The following is an 18,923-nucleotide window of genomic DNA, read 5'->3' on the forward strand; positions in this document are numbered from 1 at the left end:
TCAGAAGTGAAGGAATCCACGGGTGGCCTTAGAACAGAGGAGGCTGAGCAGTGAATGCCAGGGTGGAAGGAGGGCTGGAGGGGACAATCCTGAAGGATCAGGAAGGAGGCAGGTGGGGTGGTCCAGGTGTGAGCGAGTGGCCAGGAGATGCATCAGTGGGGGGTGGGGGGGTATGTGAATCAGGGAGAAATGGAGCCCTTCAAGCTCCAGAATCAGGATGAACCTCAGAGGCCCAGCCTCTGGGGGAACCAGATGCCCACATCTCTAAGGGAACAGGAAGGTTTGGCTCGGCCAGAGCTATGGACATGGTGGGTCAGCAAAAATCAAGGAATCAAGAGCCAGAGGGGCCCTTGGGCTCTAGCTGACCATCTGCTCATATACCTCATGATGGGGAGCTCACCACCTGACCCCAGAAAGTCCCTCCCCATCACGGGGCGCTTCCTCTAACAGGCTCACACCATGCCTCATCTATTTGCTGTCTCCCAAAGCCCAGTCTCCTCTGAGATGAGTCTCCACCCTCCGAATCTTCAAGAGGGAGGGTTGATGGTGTCTTGTTGGCTTAAATATGGACACACAGACATCAGGTGCACAGACACTTCCCAGAGGCAAACCTTTATTCTCAGAGACAACTCCTATTTGAGGAAGATAACATTTTGGGAAAACCACAGACCCATCTCCCTGGCTCCCTTTGTACACTCCCCAGCTTCAAATGCCCCTTCCACCCCAACTCAAGGGCCCAATTGCAATCTCTGCCTTGGTGGGCTGCCTTTAGGGGCACCAACCCAGACAAAGTCCCACCCCTGCCAGGACAAAATCGAGGAAACAGGTCTATTCTCTAGGTACACCCCCATTGCCACAAGCCCCCTAGGGCCACCTCTGCCTTTTCATAGTCTGTATGTTGATTGGTTGATTATTTATTGATTTCAATGAACTCCCTCTGGAGAGGACCCTGCACTGGACACCCCAGCCCCAACAATTCAAGGATGTCCCATTCTGTTCTCCCAGGTCCCTTACCTGCATTTCTTCCAACTGCCCCCTTCCCTTTGCTTTCCGGTGACCTCAGCTCTGCCCCCATCTTGCCGAGACGTGCTCCTGGGTGACCAGGGATGCGCCAGCTTCCTCTTTGGAAAGCAGACCCCCGCTCCCTACTGCGCCTCTGGCAGGACCCAGTGTACCCCAGGAGGGGAATGCAGGGCGAGGGTCCGATCTGAGTCCTGGAAGGGGTGCGGGACGGGGGTCCGGGTAGGGGGTCCGTGTTGGGCTGCGCGCGCGCAGCGGGGCGCGGGGCGGTGGTGACCTTGGCCGGGGGCGCGGGTCCCCGGGGAGGGGCGGAGCGCGGCGCCCGGCGGCGGGCGGGGACGGGCGGGGACGGGCGCGGGCGCGGCGGCGGCAGCTGGGGCGGGCGGCGGCGGGCGTGCGGGGGGCGGCGGCGCCCAAGCGGACACGGAGCCGGCCAGCAGCAGCCGCGGCGGCGCCGCAGGGACGAGCGCCCAGGTAGGCGTCCAGGGCGGGGGCCGGGGCGCCGGGGCCCGCTGCATCCCCCCGCGAGGCCCACAGGTCCTCTCCCCACGCGCCCCTCCTTTGTCCGAGCCCCACCTTCCCCGCCGCGGGGCCGGGCCCTCTTCCTCCACGCCAGGCCCCACCGGAACCCCCTCCCCAGTCAGGCTGGGCCCTGGCCTGGATGCCCTCCGCGCGCCCACCTTGGACAGCTCCCTCTCCGCACAATCCCCCCTCCCCCATGGTACTCACAGGGAGCCTTAGGCCAAGCCAGCCCCTCCTCCGGCCCACCGCAGCCCCTCTCTCTGTCCGGTCCGTAGTCAGGGCCCCTCCGGGAGCAGTCAGCTGGACTCTGAGCCCATCTCCCCCCTCCTTCACCGCACACCCACTCAGCTCTCCCTCCTGCCCCCCTTCCAAGCCCAGCCACTGGCCCAGGAGCCCCTCCCCTGGGGGTGCCCCTCCCCCACTGCTTAGATCCTCCTTGAGCCGAGGGGAGCCCCTGGGCCGGCCCGGATTGTCTCCGTTCCCTCAGACCCCCCTAAAGCAGGACTTCTCTCATCAAACCCCTCATTGGTCAGTAGTCCCTAGGTTAGACCCCTTGGGGCAGGCACTCTGTACCCAGGCCCTCCCCTGGCTTGGGGCCTGCTTTCTTGCACCGGAGGTCTCCAGGCTGCAGGCTGGGCTCTGGGGACTCAGGACCTGGGAGGCCCACCTGGCCTGGGAGTCTCTGGATGGGCTGCCCTGCACAGGGGAAGGACCCCAGGCTGTGTAGGCAACCACAGCTGGGTTCAAAACCTGGTCTGCTCTGCCACCTTCCTGCTGTGACCTTGAGCCCATGCGACCCCCCTGTGAGTCTCAGTGCCCACAGCCCCCTCCCCCCACCTCAGCCCATGGGAGGTGAGGGTGGGATTCAAAGGGCACCAGGCAGGATCCTGGTGTGGCTTTGGGGGGTTATTAAATGGGGGCTCCTAGTCAGGGATTCCAGGCCCTGGGGAGCCCCCCTAGAGGACAACCCTGCTGACAGGCTTGGAGCTCTGCCAAGGGGTCTGCCCCCAGAGCAAGGCAAGGACCAGGTCTGGGACGAGAGAACCATTGGTCTCTGGGCACCCCAGGTCCCCTGAGCAGTCATGGCAGTGCCTGGCTGTCAACCAGGTCTTGAGATGCCCACCCGGGAAAGGGCAGTGACTGCAGAGCAGACTGGCAGCCCTGTTAGAGCCCCCAAACCTCTTCCCAATGCTTTGCTTGTCACGGATGTGCCTCAAAGTCCACCTTGCATTAGAACTGCTAAAGCTCCCACAAGTGTGCCTGGCATGTCATTTGTGGGGTCCAAGTCGGCTGTTACCTCCATCGTATGTCTTCCTGACAAACCTGGTACTTTTGATGATTTGGAACGTGGCTTCCCAACCCACCACCAGCCAAGTGCTTCACATGCTGGGCCCTTGTGATGGATAATCATGTCCGTCCATCTTTACTGAGGGCTCCCATGTGCCACGCACCTGGCCAAGGGCTTTACCCAGCTTATGGCACTGCTCATCCCAGCAGCTCCATGGAGTGGGTACTGCCACTGGTCACATTTCATGGATGAAAACACCGAGGCCGACAACTTACTTGCCGGGGTTTTCACCAGCAGGTTCACATTGTTGGATCACACACACACACACACACACACACACACACACACACACAGCCCTGATACACACACCTGAGGAAAGCAGCATGGCTGGGGTGCAATCTTGCTTGCATCCTCCCATGTTTTCTCCCTCCCACTGTAGACATCCCCCCTCCCTGGCTGAGGGTCACTCAGAGATGGCTGAGAAGGAGCCAGGGAAGGGGGTCTCAGCTGTTTCTATAAAATAAGGATGCAGATGCTGGAGACAGGCCTCCTGCCATCTCACCCCCAGGGGATGGTGCTTCCCCCATTTCCATCGTTTTAGGAATTGCTGTGCTGTGTGACCTCCCGAGGTCACCCGACCTCTCTGAGCACAGGGAAGGGGAGAGAGGATAAAAGACCCCCCCTCCCAGGGAATTCTGTCCCTACAGGCATAACAGACCTGAACAGGAGGCCAGGGCAGGCCAGACCATAGTCTGGGTTTGGGGTTCAGGGAGGGAGACTTTCTCTCTTTTAGGCTAAGTTTTCTCATTTACAAGCTGGGTTGCTTTGGAAAACTTGATTCATTATTTGCAAATTCTTGGATATGCAACACTAGGATCACACTTATAGGACCAGGGGAGGAGAACAGTTTTAAAATGCAAGTTCCCAGGGCTGTGGCCCTGGATCAAAGGATTCACCACTTTTGGGGTAGCGGCCCAGCAAGCTGTATTTTAGAGATGCCCTGCTACCCAGCTCGCAATAGGTTTCCAAGCGTCTAGGCTGAGGGGAGAGCAGGGAGCCTGTGACTCCTGGAGAGAGGCAGCATTTTACTTATTTTGCAGAGGAGAAAACTGAGCCTCAGGGTGGCAAAGCAGCTTGCCCAGGTCACAGAGCCAGGCCTGCTGGGAAGAGAGGGAAAATTCAGCACCGTCCAGGGCCTAGGGGAGGACGCAGGGGGAAAGGAGTTTTTGGGCACCCCATGCTCCCATCTCCACACCTCCTCCAGCTGAGTACCTGGCCCTGAGCCTGGAAAGGAGCTTAGACCCCAGAGTTCCATGGAAGGGAAGCAGGCAGGCAGAGAAGGTCTGGCTCCAAGCCTGCCTGCTGGGCAGAATGGCCAAGTCGACAAGATCGACTAGAGTGGCCTTCTCGGTGGGCCTGGAGAAACGCTGCCTCCTCTGAGAAGCCGCCCCTCCCACCCCCTCTCGACTCGGTGGCTTTTGGTGTCTGACGCTCCTCTCCATGCAGGGTCAGTCTGGGGTTCCAGCAGCCTACGCCAGCCCTTCCAGCCCCGCCCCCCACCCCTGCGTGGAAGATGCCTGAGCAGAGCAACGACTACCGAGTGGTGGTGTTCGGGGCGGGTGGCGTGGGCAAGAGCTCGCTGGTGCTGCGCTTCGTCAAGGGCACATTCCGGGACACCTACATCCCCACCATTGAGGACACCTACCGGCAGGTCATCAGCTGTGACAAGAGCGTGTGCACGCTGCAGATCACCGACACCACGGGCAGCCACCAGTTCCCAGCAATGCAGCGGCTGTCCATCTCCAAGGGCCATGCCTTCATCCTGGTCTTCTCAGTCACCAGCAAGCAGTCGCTGGAGGAGCTGGGCCCCATCTACAAGCTCATCGTGCAGATCAAGGGCAGTGTGGAGGACATCCCCGTCATGCTGGTGGGCAACAAGTGCGACGAGACGCAGCGGGAGGTGGACACCCGCGAGGCCCAGGCCGTGGCCCAGGAGTGGAAGTGCGCCTTCATGGAGACGTCGGCCAAGATGAACTATAACGTCAAGGAGCTCTTCCAAGAGCTGCTTACGCTGGAGACACGCCGGAACATGAGCCTAAACATCGACGGCAAGCGCTCCAGCAAACAGAAGAGGACAGACCGCATCAAGGGCAAATGCGTCCTCATGTGAGCCCAGAGCGCCACCACCAGCGCCCCATTGTCTGGGTCCCCAGGCTCCCCAGTCCCTTGCCCCTCCTCCTCCACCCCTCCCCCTCCATTTCTCCTCCCCTCCCCGCCTCATCTCTTCCACTCCTCTCCCTTTATCCAACATCTCCAGTGGGGAAACTGAGGCCCCGGCGAGGCTGCGGCAGACTCGGGGCCCCAACCGGGTTCTGTCTCATCACTCTGCCTCCTGCTCCCGCCCTCCCATCTGGTCTATACCACCACCCCAAGCTGAGTGCTGGAAGCGGCCCCCTTGGTCTGCACGTGGGAAAATGGGGGATGCTGCCTGTCGGAACCCAGGATGCTGGTTTTTCCCCATCTCTGCCTGTCTCTGTGTCTCCCATGACCCCCACTTCTGACTCTTTCCCTTGGGTGCCCTCAGCCAGACCTGCACCCTGCCCCCATTAGATCACTGTGACCTTGCCGGGGAGGAGGGAGTTGAAATGCACATGGACCTCAGATTTTGTTTTCTCCAATTAGGTGTTTGACATCCGCTTCCCCATCGCCCTTCCATCCCTCATGACCTGTGGCCTGCACCCCTCTTCTCGGGTCCCAGACCTCCCTTCTCACTCCTGTCCCCACACCTTGGTGGGGGGCCTTGCGGGCTGGGTCTCAGGCTGCCAGGCAATAACCACAGGGCCCACAGCAGCACCCCGCCAGCCCCGAGTCCCACTCCTTGCCCTGGGCCTGGGGTGCAGGCAGGTACGGCTCAGAACCGGCCAATGGCCACAGCACAACTCCAGGGGTCTGTCCAGAGTGAAAGTAGAGGGCCTTCCAGGACACAGCCTGCAGACAGAGACTGGCACAGTTTGTCACCACTGAGCCTGGGGTAGGGGACCTGAGGTGCTGGGGAGGGAGTGCTGGACCCATCCAGAGGCAGGCAACTGGACTCAGCACCAGCAAGCTCTGCCCAGCCCACTTCTTCCCATCTGGGCCCTGGTGGGGGGATCACCTAGGCAGGTGTGGGTCCTGGAGTTAGGGTGTGTGCACCACAGTGAGATTCTGAGTGTTTTTGTGGGTGTCTTGATGATACCACACTCATGGGACCTGATGAGGCTGTGTAAGACGAGTATGAAGGTGACACATAAGCCTGCAGGGGGTGGGGGAGACACTGTCCATCTGGGATGGACTGGGATGATGCACTGTCCATCTTGAGTCAAAAGCATTTGGGGGTGGCTTCTGTGTGTGTGACAGTCTGTATGTGTGATAACAGTATAGGGTGTAGGTAGGGGTAGGTTGTGGTGGTGTTAACAGGACTGGACCCTTGAGATATGTGAGCCTTCGCACCTGCAAGAGGGCTGACTGTACATGGCTATATTTTCAGGAATGGGTGATGACTGAGCAGTGAGCATCTGTAGATCTGCTTGTCCCAAATGTCTGAGGAACACGACTCTGCAGTAAGGTGGCTCTCCGCATCTGTATCCATCAGCCATTGCTGGGTAACACATGACCACAAACTCAGCAGCTGGCCAATAGCACACACGTATGGCCTCCCTGTGAGGCAGTAATTGGGAGCATCAGCAAGGCTCTGGTCTCATCTGAAGGCCTGACCAGGGAAAGACCCACCTCCCAGCTCATGTGCTGGTGGGCAGCATTTGGCTGCCTGCTGGACGTGGCTGGAGCTGCCCTCAGCTCCCTGCCTCCTGGGCCTCTCCCTGGGGCCACTGGCAGCACTGGTGTCATTAGGTATAAGGAAGCTGTGTGTGTGTGAGTGTGTGTGTGTGTGTGTGTGTGTGTGCGCACATGCCTGTGCATATGAATGAGAGCCTGTGTGGTTGTGGTCGTAGGACAATGTGGACTGTGTGTGGATAAGAGGGACTGTTCACGTCTGTCTTGGTAGCTGTGTGTTTTTTCCCCTCTGTGTTTGTGTGGCTATTCACTCTGCAAATATTTACTGGGCACACCGTGAGAAGGTGAGAGTGTGTGTGTGTTTGTGTGTGTGCAAGTGCATGTGTGTGTCACCACCCGGCACATGGACAGGCTCACAGAAGAAGAACGGGCAGCACCCTGCTTGAGCACAGCTGAGCCACTTACCCTGTGGCGGGTCCAGGGCCCACCGGCAGCCGGTGTTGACCTCTCCCCCTTGAAGGTGCAGGAGAAAGTGGGGCTGGGCAGGGGTCTGCAGCCCTTTCTCAGGGACACACCCTGATAGCACAATCTCCCTGGGGCCCTGCCCGCCTCCAGGCCTCTCCTGCCCCAACCCTGGGGAAGAGAGGGGTTCTGCAGTAGGGGCGCAGAACCTGCCCCAGCTGCTGGCCCATCCTGCCTCGGCACCCCTGGGTCTGGGGTCTGTGCCAGGCCATGCTTTCTGTGACCCCACCCCTGTCCCCTCTCCCCCCGCATGTGGGTGCCCCCCACCCCCACCGCCCCCGTCGTGGGGTCTGTGTAGCATTCGCTCTAGAAATAGTCTTCCTGCAATAAAGAAGTGGATCCTGCATCCCCCACCAGTGCACCTTCTTTGGGGTGGGGAAGTCAGCTCGCCCCCTGAAAAGGATGAGGGATGGGAGGAATGGGGAAGTGAGGGATGGGGGTGTGGGGGGAGTTTGGACTTTTGTGATGAGGATTCTGGGGCATGGTGGGAACATTTCAGTGTTTCACCCCTGTGGTCCCCACAAAACATCTCACAGGTCCTTCTGGACCCTGTATTTACCGCACCAAGTGGAACGGATGGGATGGGCACTATGGTCCCTATGTTACGTGGGGAGAAACTTGCAGGGCCTCAGTTTTCCCATCTACTAAATTGCTCAGGGCAAAGTTTGCAAATTTATTTATTTATCTTTCTTTCTTTCTCCCTTTCTTCCTTTGCTTCTTTCTTCCTTTCTTTTATGGCTATACTTATGGCATTTGGAAGTTCCCAGGCTAGAGGTCAAATCGAAGCTGCAGCTAAGGGCTACGCCACAGCCATGGCAACACTGGATCTGAGCTGCCTGTGCCACCTATGCTGCAGCTTGTGGCAATGCCAGATCCTTAACCCATTGAGTGAGGCCAGGGATCGAAGTTGCATCCTCATGGATACCAGCTGGGTTCTTAACCTACTGAGCCACAACGGGAACTCCAGAGTTCACAGATTTATAAGCAGGGCCAGGACTAGGGTGAGGAGATGGAGGCACTTGCCATAGGTGATCAAAAACTCAGCCGTCTAGATACTTACTTTAATGCAATATTTAATGCAAAGGAAGCTAGGGGTAGCTGGTGGCAAGGGAGGTGGTTTGCACAAGGCCAGAATCAGACCTTGACTTTCTTTAAAAATTTGGCTATTTTGTTCATCATGAATTATTTCTGCATTTATTTTGAATTTTTAAAATATGACATTAGTGGAGTTCCCGTCGTGGCGCAGTGGTTAATGAATCCGACTAGGAACCATGAGGTTGCGGGTTCGATCCCTGGCCTTGCTCAGTGGGTTGAGGATCCGGCGTTGCTGTGAGCTGTGGTGTAGGTTGCAGATGTGGCTCGCATCCCGAGTTGCTGTGGCTCTAGTGTAGGCCGGTGGCTACGGTTCTGATTAGACCCCTAGCCTGGGAATCTCCATGTGCCACAGGAGCAGCCTAGAAAAGGCAAAAAGAAAAAAAAAATGTCATTAGTTATCTTGATGGTGAGTGTTTCTGTCTCTTTGGGGGCACCCCTTCAGGTTCTGGATTTGAGAAAAGTGCCTCACTTGCTTTGCCCCAGCCCTGCCGTAATCTTTTTTGGGGCCACAAAGGAAGACTTGAGTGACACGTGCTCAGCTCCTTCTCCCAGGGCTCTTAGGAATTACCAGACCTCTCAATTTTTTGGGAGGGCCTGGAAATCTGGGTTCATTTTGTGAAATGTCCTGATTTTTAAATGTTGGCAACGAATTTTGAATTTTTACAGGATTTTGGGGGCTGTGTCTTGTCAGAGGGCCACAGGTTTGTAACTCTTGTTCAGAGAGTAACTCCTTCTGCAGGGTTGAACTGGGAAGTGAAAGGCCCCGGCGCTGGGTTCTGCCTGTATGTGGCAGGGTTGAGGAGACAGGTTCCTGCTGGGATGAAAGCAGCCCTGGGGGGGCTCAGCTGGGAGGCCAGCAGCTCAGATCACAGGGTAACAATGTTGCACAAAGTTCTCAAAGTCCCAGAATAAGGTGGCTCCAGCTTCCCATGTAAGAAATTCTCCCCTTCATGTCCACTGGATGCTTTTGGAGACATACCAAATGTTGCCTAAAATCCCATGGGGCGGTGGAGGGGGAAGCATGCTAAAAATGCACATTCCAGGGGTCTAGGTTCATTTGAGTTGTGTGTGGCCCAGGAATTTGTATTTTACAATCAAGGCCCAGCAGTTAGGACATTAAGAAACCCTGGAAATTATGAGACAAGCTTGCGTGAATGAACTTGAATTTAACCTCTCTGAGACTCAGTTTCCTCCTCTATAAAATGGGGATAATATCATTTCACCTCCTAGCCTTATGCAGAGCTTTAAGCTAGAGGGAGCAGTTATTATTGTAGTCCTGTAGATCAAGGGACTGATTAGTAGGGGACAGTCTAATCGGAGTAGGGGGTCTAATCAGAATTACAGCTGCCAGCCTAGCCACAGCCACAACAATGCAGGTTCCTGACCGGCGTCTGCAACCTACATACACCACAACTCACAGCAACGCTGGATCCTTAACTCACTGAGCAAGGCCAGGGATTGAACAGGCAACCTCATGGTTCCTAGTTGGATTCCGCGGCGCTAGGTCAGGAACTCCAGTAGGGGACAGTCTTACCCTGCAAGGGAGCTAAGATTTAGATTTGAACCCATGGCCCCACCCGGGATTCAAACTCACGAGCAGCCCAGCGCCTCCTTGACGTCACCAAGTCACCTCAGAAAATCGGCTAGTCGCCCAGCTGCTAGATCCACCACACCGTACCTATTTGCATATTAACATAGCTCCTCCCTCTCGCGTTCTCCCCTTGCGTGTGGCCAGCGGCGGTGCCACTCAGCGCTCCGCCTCCTGGCCCCGCCCGCGTCCCACGCCCCGCCCCCTCTCCTGGGTGCAGCCTACCCCGCTGCCTGATCTGTGCCCCGCCCCCACTCCTAGCTCCCGCCGCCCTGGCCTTCCATTGGCCGCTCCAGCCTCCAGTGCCCGCCCCTCGCGCGCCGGCCCCGCCCCCGCGGGGGGGAGCGAGCGCTCGCGGGCCCCGTGGTGGGTTCGGCTGCGCGGCGGGGCTGAGGCGGCCGCGAAGGTCCGAGCGCAGGTAAGGGCACGTGCGGCCGCGAATCGGGATGGGGTCCACCGCCCCTGTCTCGGGCGTCAGGGGCGGGCGTGCGGCCGGGGCGGAGGGGGAGGCCGGACGGTCCCAGGTGGGGGTCTTGGAACGGCTCCGAGTTGGCTGCGGACAGGGTTGGGAGTCCGGGTCTGTGAGGAGGGACGGAGAATCCCGATTAGAGTTGGGGGTGGGGGTCTGTGAGGGGGGGCCGAGGATCCGGGTTAGAGTTGTGGTCGGGGTTTGTGAGGAGAGGCTGGGGTCTGAGGAGGGCCGGGGAATCTGGGTTGTAATTGGGGATCTGGGCTGGGTTCTATGAGGAGGGGCCAGGGATCTGGGCTGGAGTTAGGGATTGGGGTCCACTGAACGGGGGCTGGGGTATCCAGGCTGGAGTTGGGGGTCAGGGTCTGTGAAGGGGAGGCTGGGGCCTACGATTCGGGTTGGAGTTGGGGGTCAGGGTCTGTGAGGAGGGGCTAGGGTCTGTGAAGAGGGGTCAGGGATCTGGGCTGGAGCTGGGCGTCAGGATCGTGAAGAGGGGGCCGGAGTTGGGGGCTGGCATTAGAATTAGGGATCAGGACTGGAGTTGGGGCTCCAAGTTAGCTGGGAAGAGGACTGCGATGGAGTTGGTCCCCTTGTCTAGGAAGGGTGATTGAGGACCTCTGGTCAGGATGAGCTGGCACAGGGCCAGAGAGCAGAGCTGAGGGGGAGCTGAGGGAAGCAGGTGGGGGTCAGGCTCCTTTCCAAAGGCATGGGAGAGCTGTGGGGAGAGGTGGAGAGTTAGGAGTGTGTGGGTGATGAGAAAGGGGGAGGTGGGATAGAAGCTGCAGGTGTTCTGCAGGAGGGTGACTTCAGGAGGAAATGGGGGCCTCAGAAGTCAGTTATGAAGATTGACGAGGGGAGTCACTGAGGCTTTGGCTGATCATTGGGGTCCAAGGGGGCATGGGTCAGAGACTCCTTGGCAAAGCAGTGAGCTGCAGGAGATGGGCGTTGGACATACTTTGCGAGGTCCGTTTCTGGGATGTGGTGCGCAAAGGGGAATGTCTTGGGAAGCAGAAAGCCTGGAGTTGGTGACTGAATTTTTCAGGAAATTTTGGGCTCAGGAGCGAGGAATCAAAGTGGGAGTTTTGGGGACAATGATACTAAGGGATGTAGGTGGCACTTTATTTTTCCCAGGGAGTAGGGTTGCTCAGGGTTGAAAGGTGGGCAGGAGAAGACAAGCTTGATGAACAGCAGCTGAGGGCCTTCCCTGTTGCTAGGTGTCAGCGAGGCAAATGCCAAGTTCACAAACTTGTTCAGTCATGTGCTGTGGTCTTGCCCAGATTGAGGTCATGGTCTCTGGAAGGTGGGCCTGTGTTCCCATCTTGACTCTGGCTGCTCGCTTGGCTGGCTTGCCTCTGGGGGGTTTAGTTTACTCCTCTGTAGAATGGCAAAGAAAACAGGAGCAGGCACCTCATAGGATTGCCGCGAGGGTCAAATGAGGGGATGCGTGCACCTTGCTTGCTCCTGGCACATGGTGAGGGTTCGTGCGCCTTGATAATAATGTTCTAAATTAAGGTTTTTTGGGGGGGAGGAAGGTGGGTGGGTAGAATTACTGGCTTGTCAAGGAGGGGAGGGAAGGAATCACTTGGAACTTGACTCCAGTCCCTCAATCTTGGGGTGCACATAAGAATCCCCTCTGGAACTTTAAAAAAGAATCTGCGAAAATGTTTATTCTTCATTATTATTAAAAATGAGGGGAAGGCGTTTTCCTGTGGTGCAGCAGGTTGAGGATCTGGCATTGTCACCGCAGTGCCTAGGCTGCTGCTATGGCGAGCGAGCGTTGGATCCCTGGCCTGGGAACTTCCACATGTTATGCGCACAGCCAAAACAACAACAACAACAACATAAAAAGACAGATCTGCCTGGGTCTCCTTGGATTCTGAAGCTTTGTCATGGGACCTGTACACCTACTTAGAACTGGAGTGTGTGTGATGGACCAGGGTCGCTCCCCTGGGCACTGCTGACATTGGGGTCCAGTCATACTCTGCATGTCCTGTCGTGGGTGGTCTGGGCTGTGGAGCAGCGTCCCTGGCCCTCACCCATGACATGCCAAGATCCTCCCCATGACAACCACAAATGTCCCCAGACATTACTCCCTGTCCCAAGGGGGCAAAGCTGCCTCTGGTGGAGACCCCCTATTGGAAACAAAACTAAGTTATTTTCTTCTTTAAAGATTACATCTCACCTTTGAGCCTTAGGAAAGAAGTATGGCCATGCAGATTTGGTGTTTTTTTGTCTTTTTTTTTTTTTTTTTTGCTATATCTTGGGCCGTTCTCACGGCATTTGGAAGTTCCCAGGCTAGGGGTCTAATCAGAGCTGTAGCCGCCGGCCTACGCCAGAGCCACAGCAATGCGGGATCCGAGCCGCGTCTGCGACCTACACCTCAGCTCACGGCAACGCCAGGTCGTTAACCCACTGAGCAAGGGCAGGGACCAAACCCACAACCTCATGGTTCCTAGTCGGATTCGTTAATCACTGCGCCACGATGGGAACTCCTGGTGTTTTTTTTTTAATTTAAAAATTTTTTTATTAAAGTATAGTTGGTTTACACGATTGGGTTAGTTTTTTGTATCATCTCATGCTCTCATTTTGAGAGGAAAAAAGATCACACTACTTTTAAAGAATTTTAGAAATGCTGACTTCTTCCTAGGTGGGTCTTTTGTGGGGCTTTTGAACACGTACACTGATTTTGAATATGAGCTTAAGCTCAGTTTCAGGCCAGGAAAGATGCCTAAATAGGCGGTTCATTTCCTTAGTTGTTACCTAGTGCAGGAGACTTCTGCAGAAGTTTGAGTTCTTTGGGTGATTTTTGGTCTCACACTAAAAATAATTATGACCGTTGCCATTGTTTTCTGCTCTTGTTTGTGTTTCATAAAGCCCGAGGCCCTATAGTTTGAAGGGAGAGGCAACCAAATGTGAATTACCCTGACACACACGTTGTAGCCCTGTGCTTACTGAATGGAGGCATTTTTTTGGTGCACCCTGTTGTAGTGTAAAAAGCGCCTTCTTCCCTCCAAAGTGTTATTACAGGTTTTCTCATTTGCATCTGGAAACAAATAATCGTCTTTTAAGCGTAGTTGGGCCTGGCCTCCATGATTTTGGAACTTTCTGTCACTTTGTAGAGAGGAGGGTTCCCAGGACAGCTGCATGGTTGCTGGGCATTGACACAAACTTCTCCCCCTTCCCTTGCTTCACAGCCTGTGGGTGTTCTGGACGTTTCCCATCCGTAGAATCCCACACTGGGTGTCCTTCTGTGTCTGTTCTCTCACTGAGCATCGTGGTCTCCAGGTCCATCCACGTGGTAGCGAGTGTTGGGGCTTCTCTCCTTTTCACGGCTGAGTGATGCTCCCATGTGTGGAGGGATCACATTTGTTTATCCATTCATCTATCACTGGACATCTGGGGTGCTTCCACGTTTTGGAAGTGAAGATTCATACTGCTGTGTAAATGGCTTCTTTTTTCCTGGGAGTTCAGTAACCCATTAAACTGAAGCTTGGAAGTGGGGTCTTTCTGGCGTCAGCCTCTGGTTCTGCCTCTCTCTTGCATATGTGTTTCTTCCTGCCTGGGGTTAAATGCTTCACCATCTCCTGCTCCAAACATCCCAGCTGGCCGATCAGCCTCTAGCCTCTCTGCTCTGGTAGGTTGACCTCCTCTCCCCCCAGTCCTCTCCCTAAAGCTGAGGATGGTTTGTCATTTCCCTGCCACCTTCACCAACTCATCACCCACTCAACAAAATTGAAATTTCTCCCAGGGCCCTGGTGGCACCAGGGAGTTGGCCCCACCCTACCTTTGGAGCGACCTTCACTTTGACCCCAGTAGGGGCCCCTCCCACTCCTCCCTGCCACCCGCCCAGCACTGGCCCCCTGGCTTTCCTGGATGGTGCAGTTTGCTGTCTCCTTTGTCTGAAACCTTCCTTCCTTCCTTCCTCTCCCCAACAAAGGCTGGTTGTGTGCCTATTTTAAGCTTCAGACGGGTGCCAGGCGCCGGGAGCGCCACGTGAATGAGACGCTTGTGTGTGGGTGGGGGGCGGTGTGGGGATGGGGGCCCCTGGGGCCATTCTGTCCCTGGCCTGGCTCTCTGAGTCAGGGTCCCTGGGGGTGACGCAGATGGGCGCCCAGGCCTGTGTATGTCCTGAGCTCCACAGGTGTGGCGACAGGAAGAGGCCTTTCAGGGGCGGAGAGGTGGGGATGGTGCCTTTGCAAAGGACGTCAGGGAAGAGGCCAGAGAGAAGGTTTGCACTGTGAGGCTTGCCAGGGGACAGGTGGGGGGAGCGCAGCTGGCCTGGTGTGAGCACAGGGCAGGGTGAACCTTTCCTCGCTACCTTGAGCGCAGAGTCTCCCTGCCTCCCCAGGCTCTGTGGACACCGGGGCTGGTCATTCTCTGTTGGGGGCGGTCTCCTGGGGGCCGTGAGTGTAGAGCAGCCTTCCCGGCCCCCACCTGCTGAATGCCGGGGTGCATTGCCCAGGGAGAGAAGCTGATTTGTGGAAATGGCTATCTTTTGGGGAATTTCTGAAAGTTAACTGTTTGGTGATGATAAAACACAAAAAGGTGACTTCAGTGTATGTCGATTAATTGAGAGTCTGCTTTTCATAACTGTGGGTTTGCGTGGGTGTGCACATGTCACTTTTCTGCTGCCTCTGCTATCAAGAGGATGTGTCCAGGTGAGGAACTGGGTGAGTCTAGGGTACAAATTAATTTGAAAGCTGCCTGCCAGCTCTGCTTTGTGACAGTTACAACTCATCAGATCTTTTGTTCTTTGTTATCAAGGCCAAGACCCCTGCCTTCTTAAGAAATTCCTTAATTTGATGGACAAAAAAGTCAAGAGAAGTCCAGCCAGGTCCATGCAGCTCTGGTGCTGGAGCAGACAGGCTGGGGCCAGGAGGGTCAGTGAATAAGGCCCTGGCCCCACCAGCCTTGTCTTTCCCTACTCAAGCAACTTTCCTGAGGTCCCTGTGACAAAGCACCACAGACCAGGTGGATGAAAGTGACAGAAATCTATCTTCTCCCAGTCCTGGGGGGCCAGAAGTCTGAAATCAGTGTGGGCAGAAATTTCTCCCCACCCCATCCCAACCCCGGAAGCTCCAGAGTAGGGTTCTTCCTGCCTCTTTCAGCTTCTGGAGGGTGGTGGTTTCCAGCAACCCTTGGTGCCTCTTGGCTTAGAAATGCATCACTTGAGTCTCTACCTCTGTCATCACGTGGCCATCACCCTGTGCGTCTGTCAAAGAAAACCCAAGACGGGACAGTGGTTAGAGTAGTAAAAGCAGGCTTTGCTTGGTAGCTATTACAGTGGGGAAAAGGGAGCTCAGTGTAGACCTGGGCTCGGAGTTCCCATCATGGCTCAGTGGTTAATGAACCCAACCAGTATCCATGAGGACACGGGTTCTATCCCTGGCCTTGCTCAGTGGGTTAGGGATCTGGCGTTACTGTGAGCTGTGGTGTAGGTCGCAGACACAGCTCGGATCTGGCATTGCTGTGGCTATGGTGTAGGCTGGCAGCTACAGCTCCAATTAGACCCCCAGCCTGGGAAATTACACATGCTGTGGGTGTGCCCCTAAAAAGACCAAAAAAAAAAAAAAAAAAAAAGAACTGGGCTCCACTCTGAATACAGCATGGACAAATGGGAACACATGGCCAAGGAGCAGGTGGGGGTCAGAGGGTGGAGAATTGCTAAGAGGAAACATCAGGGGGTATTCTGGCTAAAGAGATCTCTCAGGATTCCTGGGGCAGAGAGTGATCAGATGTGGAGGACGGGGGAGTCTTGATCAACCAGGTTAGCAGGCTTCTTGCCTAAATTGGACAATGCAGAGATGAGCATGGAAACCCCGAAGTCAAGACCTTATTGAAAAGTTCAAGATAGCCTGAGTAGAATCTGGTCCAAGAGGGAATCTTTATAAACCTCATGTATGTCCATGTTTCCCTCTGCTAAGGCTGCCAGCCACTGGGTTAGGGCCACCCTACTCCAGTGTGACCTCACCTTAACTTGCTGACACCTGTGAAGATGCCATTTCTAAATCAGGTCTCATCCCAGGTACAAGGCTTGGAATATACATGTATCTTTTTACGGGGACACAGTGCACCCCATACCCCCTAGAAAAGAGTTACCCTTGGGGTGTGAGAGTTTTGTGATGCTGTGTGGTCCCAGTTACAAATGCCACCCCCTTCTCAATATTGGAAAAGTAAAAACTTGCACTTTCTCACAGAAAATGGAGAACTCTAGTCTAATTGGGAGGAAGTGGGAGTTTTCACATTTATAGGGACAGGAATGTGGAGGTCACAAGTTACCTTATGGCTCAGGAGAAGCTCTTGATTATTTGTCATCTGTAAGATGGGACAGGAGTACCACCTTGGCTACCTTCCAGGTTGTGTGGATCAAATGAGGCACCTGCGGAAGGAGGCAATGGGAATTCTAAAGTGCTCTGTAACAGGAAGTGTTCTTGTTATTCATGTGATGGGTTTGACTAAGGCGGGGTCTCAGCACTATGCACACGGGGGGCCAGGGTGTCCTCTGTGGGGTGTCCTGCATGCTGTGGGGTGTGGAGCAGCATCCTTGGCCCCAGCCGCTCGATGCCAAGAACCCTCTGCTCATGATGACCACGGATGCCACAGGCATGGCCCAGTGTCCCCTGGGGAGCAGAGTCACCTCCACATGGGAACCACTGGGCTAAACTATTTCTGATAAGATTTTATGGTCTTATGATTGCATTAAAGTAAAAAAGATATATTTTTTAAAATACAAACTTTATTTTTTAAGAGCAGCTTTAGATTCACAACAAAACTGAGCAGAAGGCACATGTGTGCACAGCCTCCTCCATATCAACATCCCCCACTAGTGGGACATTTGTGACAATCACTGAACCTACACGGACATAGTTAGGACTGGGTGATGGTTTAGGGTTTAGGATTTCCTCTTGGTTTTGTACATTCTCTGGATTGGGACCGACGTACACGTACATGTACTCACCATTACAGTATCATGTGGAACAATTTCACTGCCCTAAAAATCCTCCGTGCTCTCTGCCAGTTCTTACCTCCCTCCCCATTGTTTTGTTTTTATGGACAAGGAACTAAGGACAGCGGAGTAACCTTGAGTGCCCGATGGGAAAGGTGTAACTGTACTGTATGGAGTTTTATATGAATTTTTTCCTCCATGTTCTCCACTCCAAAAGCCAATGCTCCCCAGTAGAAACAGGATTCCAGCTTCTGATGTAATTTTATTTTATTTTATTATTTTTTTTAAGGTTTTTTTTTTTTTTTTGTCTTTTTGCCATTTCTTGGGCCACTCCCGCGGCATTTGGAGGTTCCCAGACTAGGGGTCTAATCGAAGCTGTAGCCGCTGGCCCACGCCACAGCCACAGCAACACGGGATCTGAGCCGTGTCTGCAACCTACACCACAGCTCATGGCAACGCAGGATCCTTAACCCACTCTGCAAGGGCAGGGATCGAACCTGAAACCTCATGGTTCCTAGTCAGATTCGTTAACCACTGCGCCATGGCGGGAACTCCTGATGTAATTTTAAATGTTCAACCAGCCACAGTCCAAACAGCAAAGCAGGTAAAACTAATTTCAAGGTTATATCTTCTATAACCCAAAGTGTCTGACATGCTATCATTTCAGCATGTGATCAGCATGGAGATGATGTGCATGTTCTTTCCTTCCTACCGTCTTTGAAATCTGATGTGTATTTGCATTCACAGATTTTTACATCTTAGAATGAGCTTCATCCCTCCTGCTCAATTCTGGACAACCCCCCCTTCCCCGCCCCGCCCCTGCCGTGGCTAGTGGCTGCCACACCAGATGTGGCAGGTATAGGAAGGGAATGGGGGAATTTTAGAAGAAGATAATACTTCTGGAGGCATGTGAGTATAGCTTAGCATTTAGACACATTGTGGGTTATTTGGAGAGCTGCTCAAGTATCTGCTCGTTGAAAAATGTGGCTTGAGGAGTTCCCTGGTGGCTCAGTGGGTTAAGGATTTGGTGTTGTCACTGCTGTGGCTCTGGTTGCTCCTGTGGCCTGGGAACTTCCACATGCCTCAGGCATGTCCGAAAAAAAAAAAAGAAAGGAAAAAGGAAAAAGAATGAGGAAAGTCGGTTCTGGAAGGGTCCTGGGATTGTTCCAGTCCAGGGACCAGCATGGTTTATGGGCCAAATCCTCACCTGTCATCTGTTTTTATATGACCCCTGAGCTAAGAATAAGAATTTCTTTTATGTTTTTAAATAGGTTTAAAAAATCAAATGAAGAATAATATGTCATGATGCATGAAAATGATACACAGTTCACATTTCAGTGTCCAGAAACAAAGACTTATTAGCAGAGACCTACATGCATCCGTTCATGTGTTGCCCATGGCGGCTTCCCACCACATATGACATAGTGTAGCTTGCAAAGCAGAAAATATTGATTCTCTGGCCCCTTCCTGAAAAAGTCTGTCCACCCCTCTGTTCCAACATGAGTGATTTACATATGGGGAGACTGCAGTCCAGGGGTTTCACAGGTTCATAGTGATGCTGGACTTGAACTTGGGGTTTCATAGCTTTTATGGTTTCATTTAAGCACCAGTATTGGGAAAGCAAATAATACTTAACTTCTGAGAACTTGCTTCAGATGCTGCCTATTTAGGAGCTGGTTCCCACAGCCTTCTGACTGAGCAG

The 18,923-nt window shown here is 54.5% G+C and overlaps 2 protein-coding genes across 5 annotated transcripts in view; both read left to right on the plus strand.

The window, feature by feature from the left end:
- On the plus strand, positions 1,383-7,469 carry DIRAS1 (DIRAS family GTPase 1). Its single transcript, XM_021084177.1, has 2 exons — positions 1,383-1,494; positions 4,337-7,469. Exon 2 carries the CDS (start codon positions 4,404-4,406, stop codon positions 4,998-5,000), a length of 597 nt encoding a protein of 198 aa, XP_020939836.1. The 5' UTR covers positions 1,383-1,494; positions 4,337-4,403; the 3' UTR covers positions 5,001-7,469.
- GNG7 (G protein subunit gamma 7) overlaps positions 10,115-18,923 on the plus strand; it is a 153,681-nt gene continuing 144,872 nt past the window's right edge. For all 4 annotated transcript variants that reach the window (XR_002341702.1, XM_021084181.1, XM_021084179.1 and 1 more), the window contains exon 1: positions 10,115-10,224. The gene's annotated coding sequence lies outside the window, so the exon portion shown is untranslated. The remainder of the gene's footprint in view (positions 10,225-18,923) is intronic.

The sequence above is a fragment of the Sus scrofa genome, chromosome 2, assembly GCF_000003025.6.
Source record: "Sus scrofa isolate TJ Tabasco breed Duroc chromosome 2, Sscrofa11.1, whole genome shotgun sequence".
NCBI classification, from domain to species: domain Eukaryota; kingdom Metazoa; phylum Chordata; class Mammalia; order Artiodactyla; family Suidae; genus Sus; species Sus scrofa.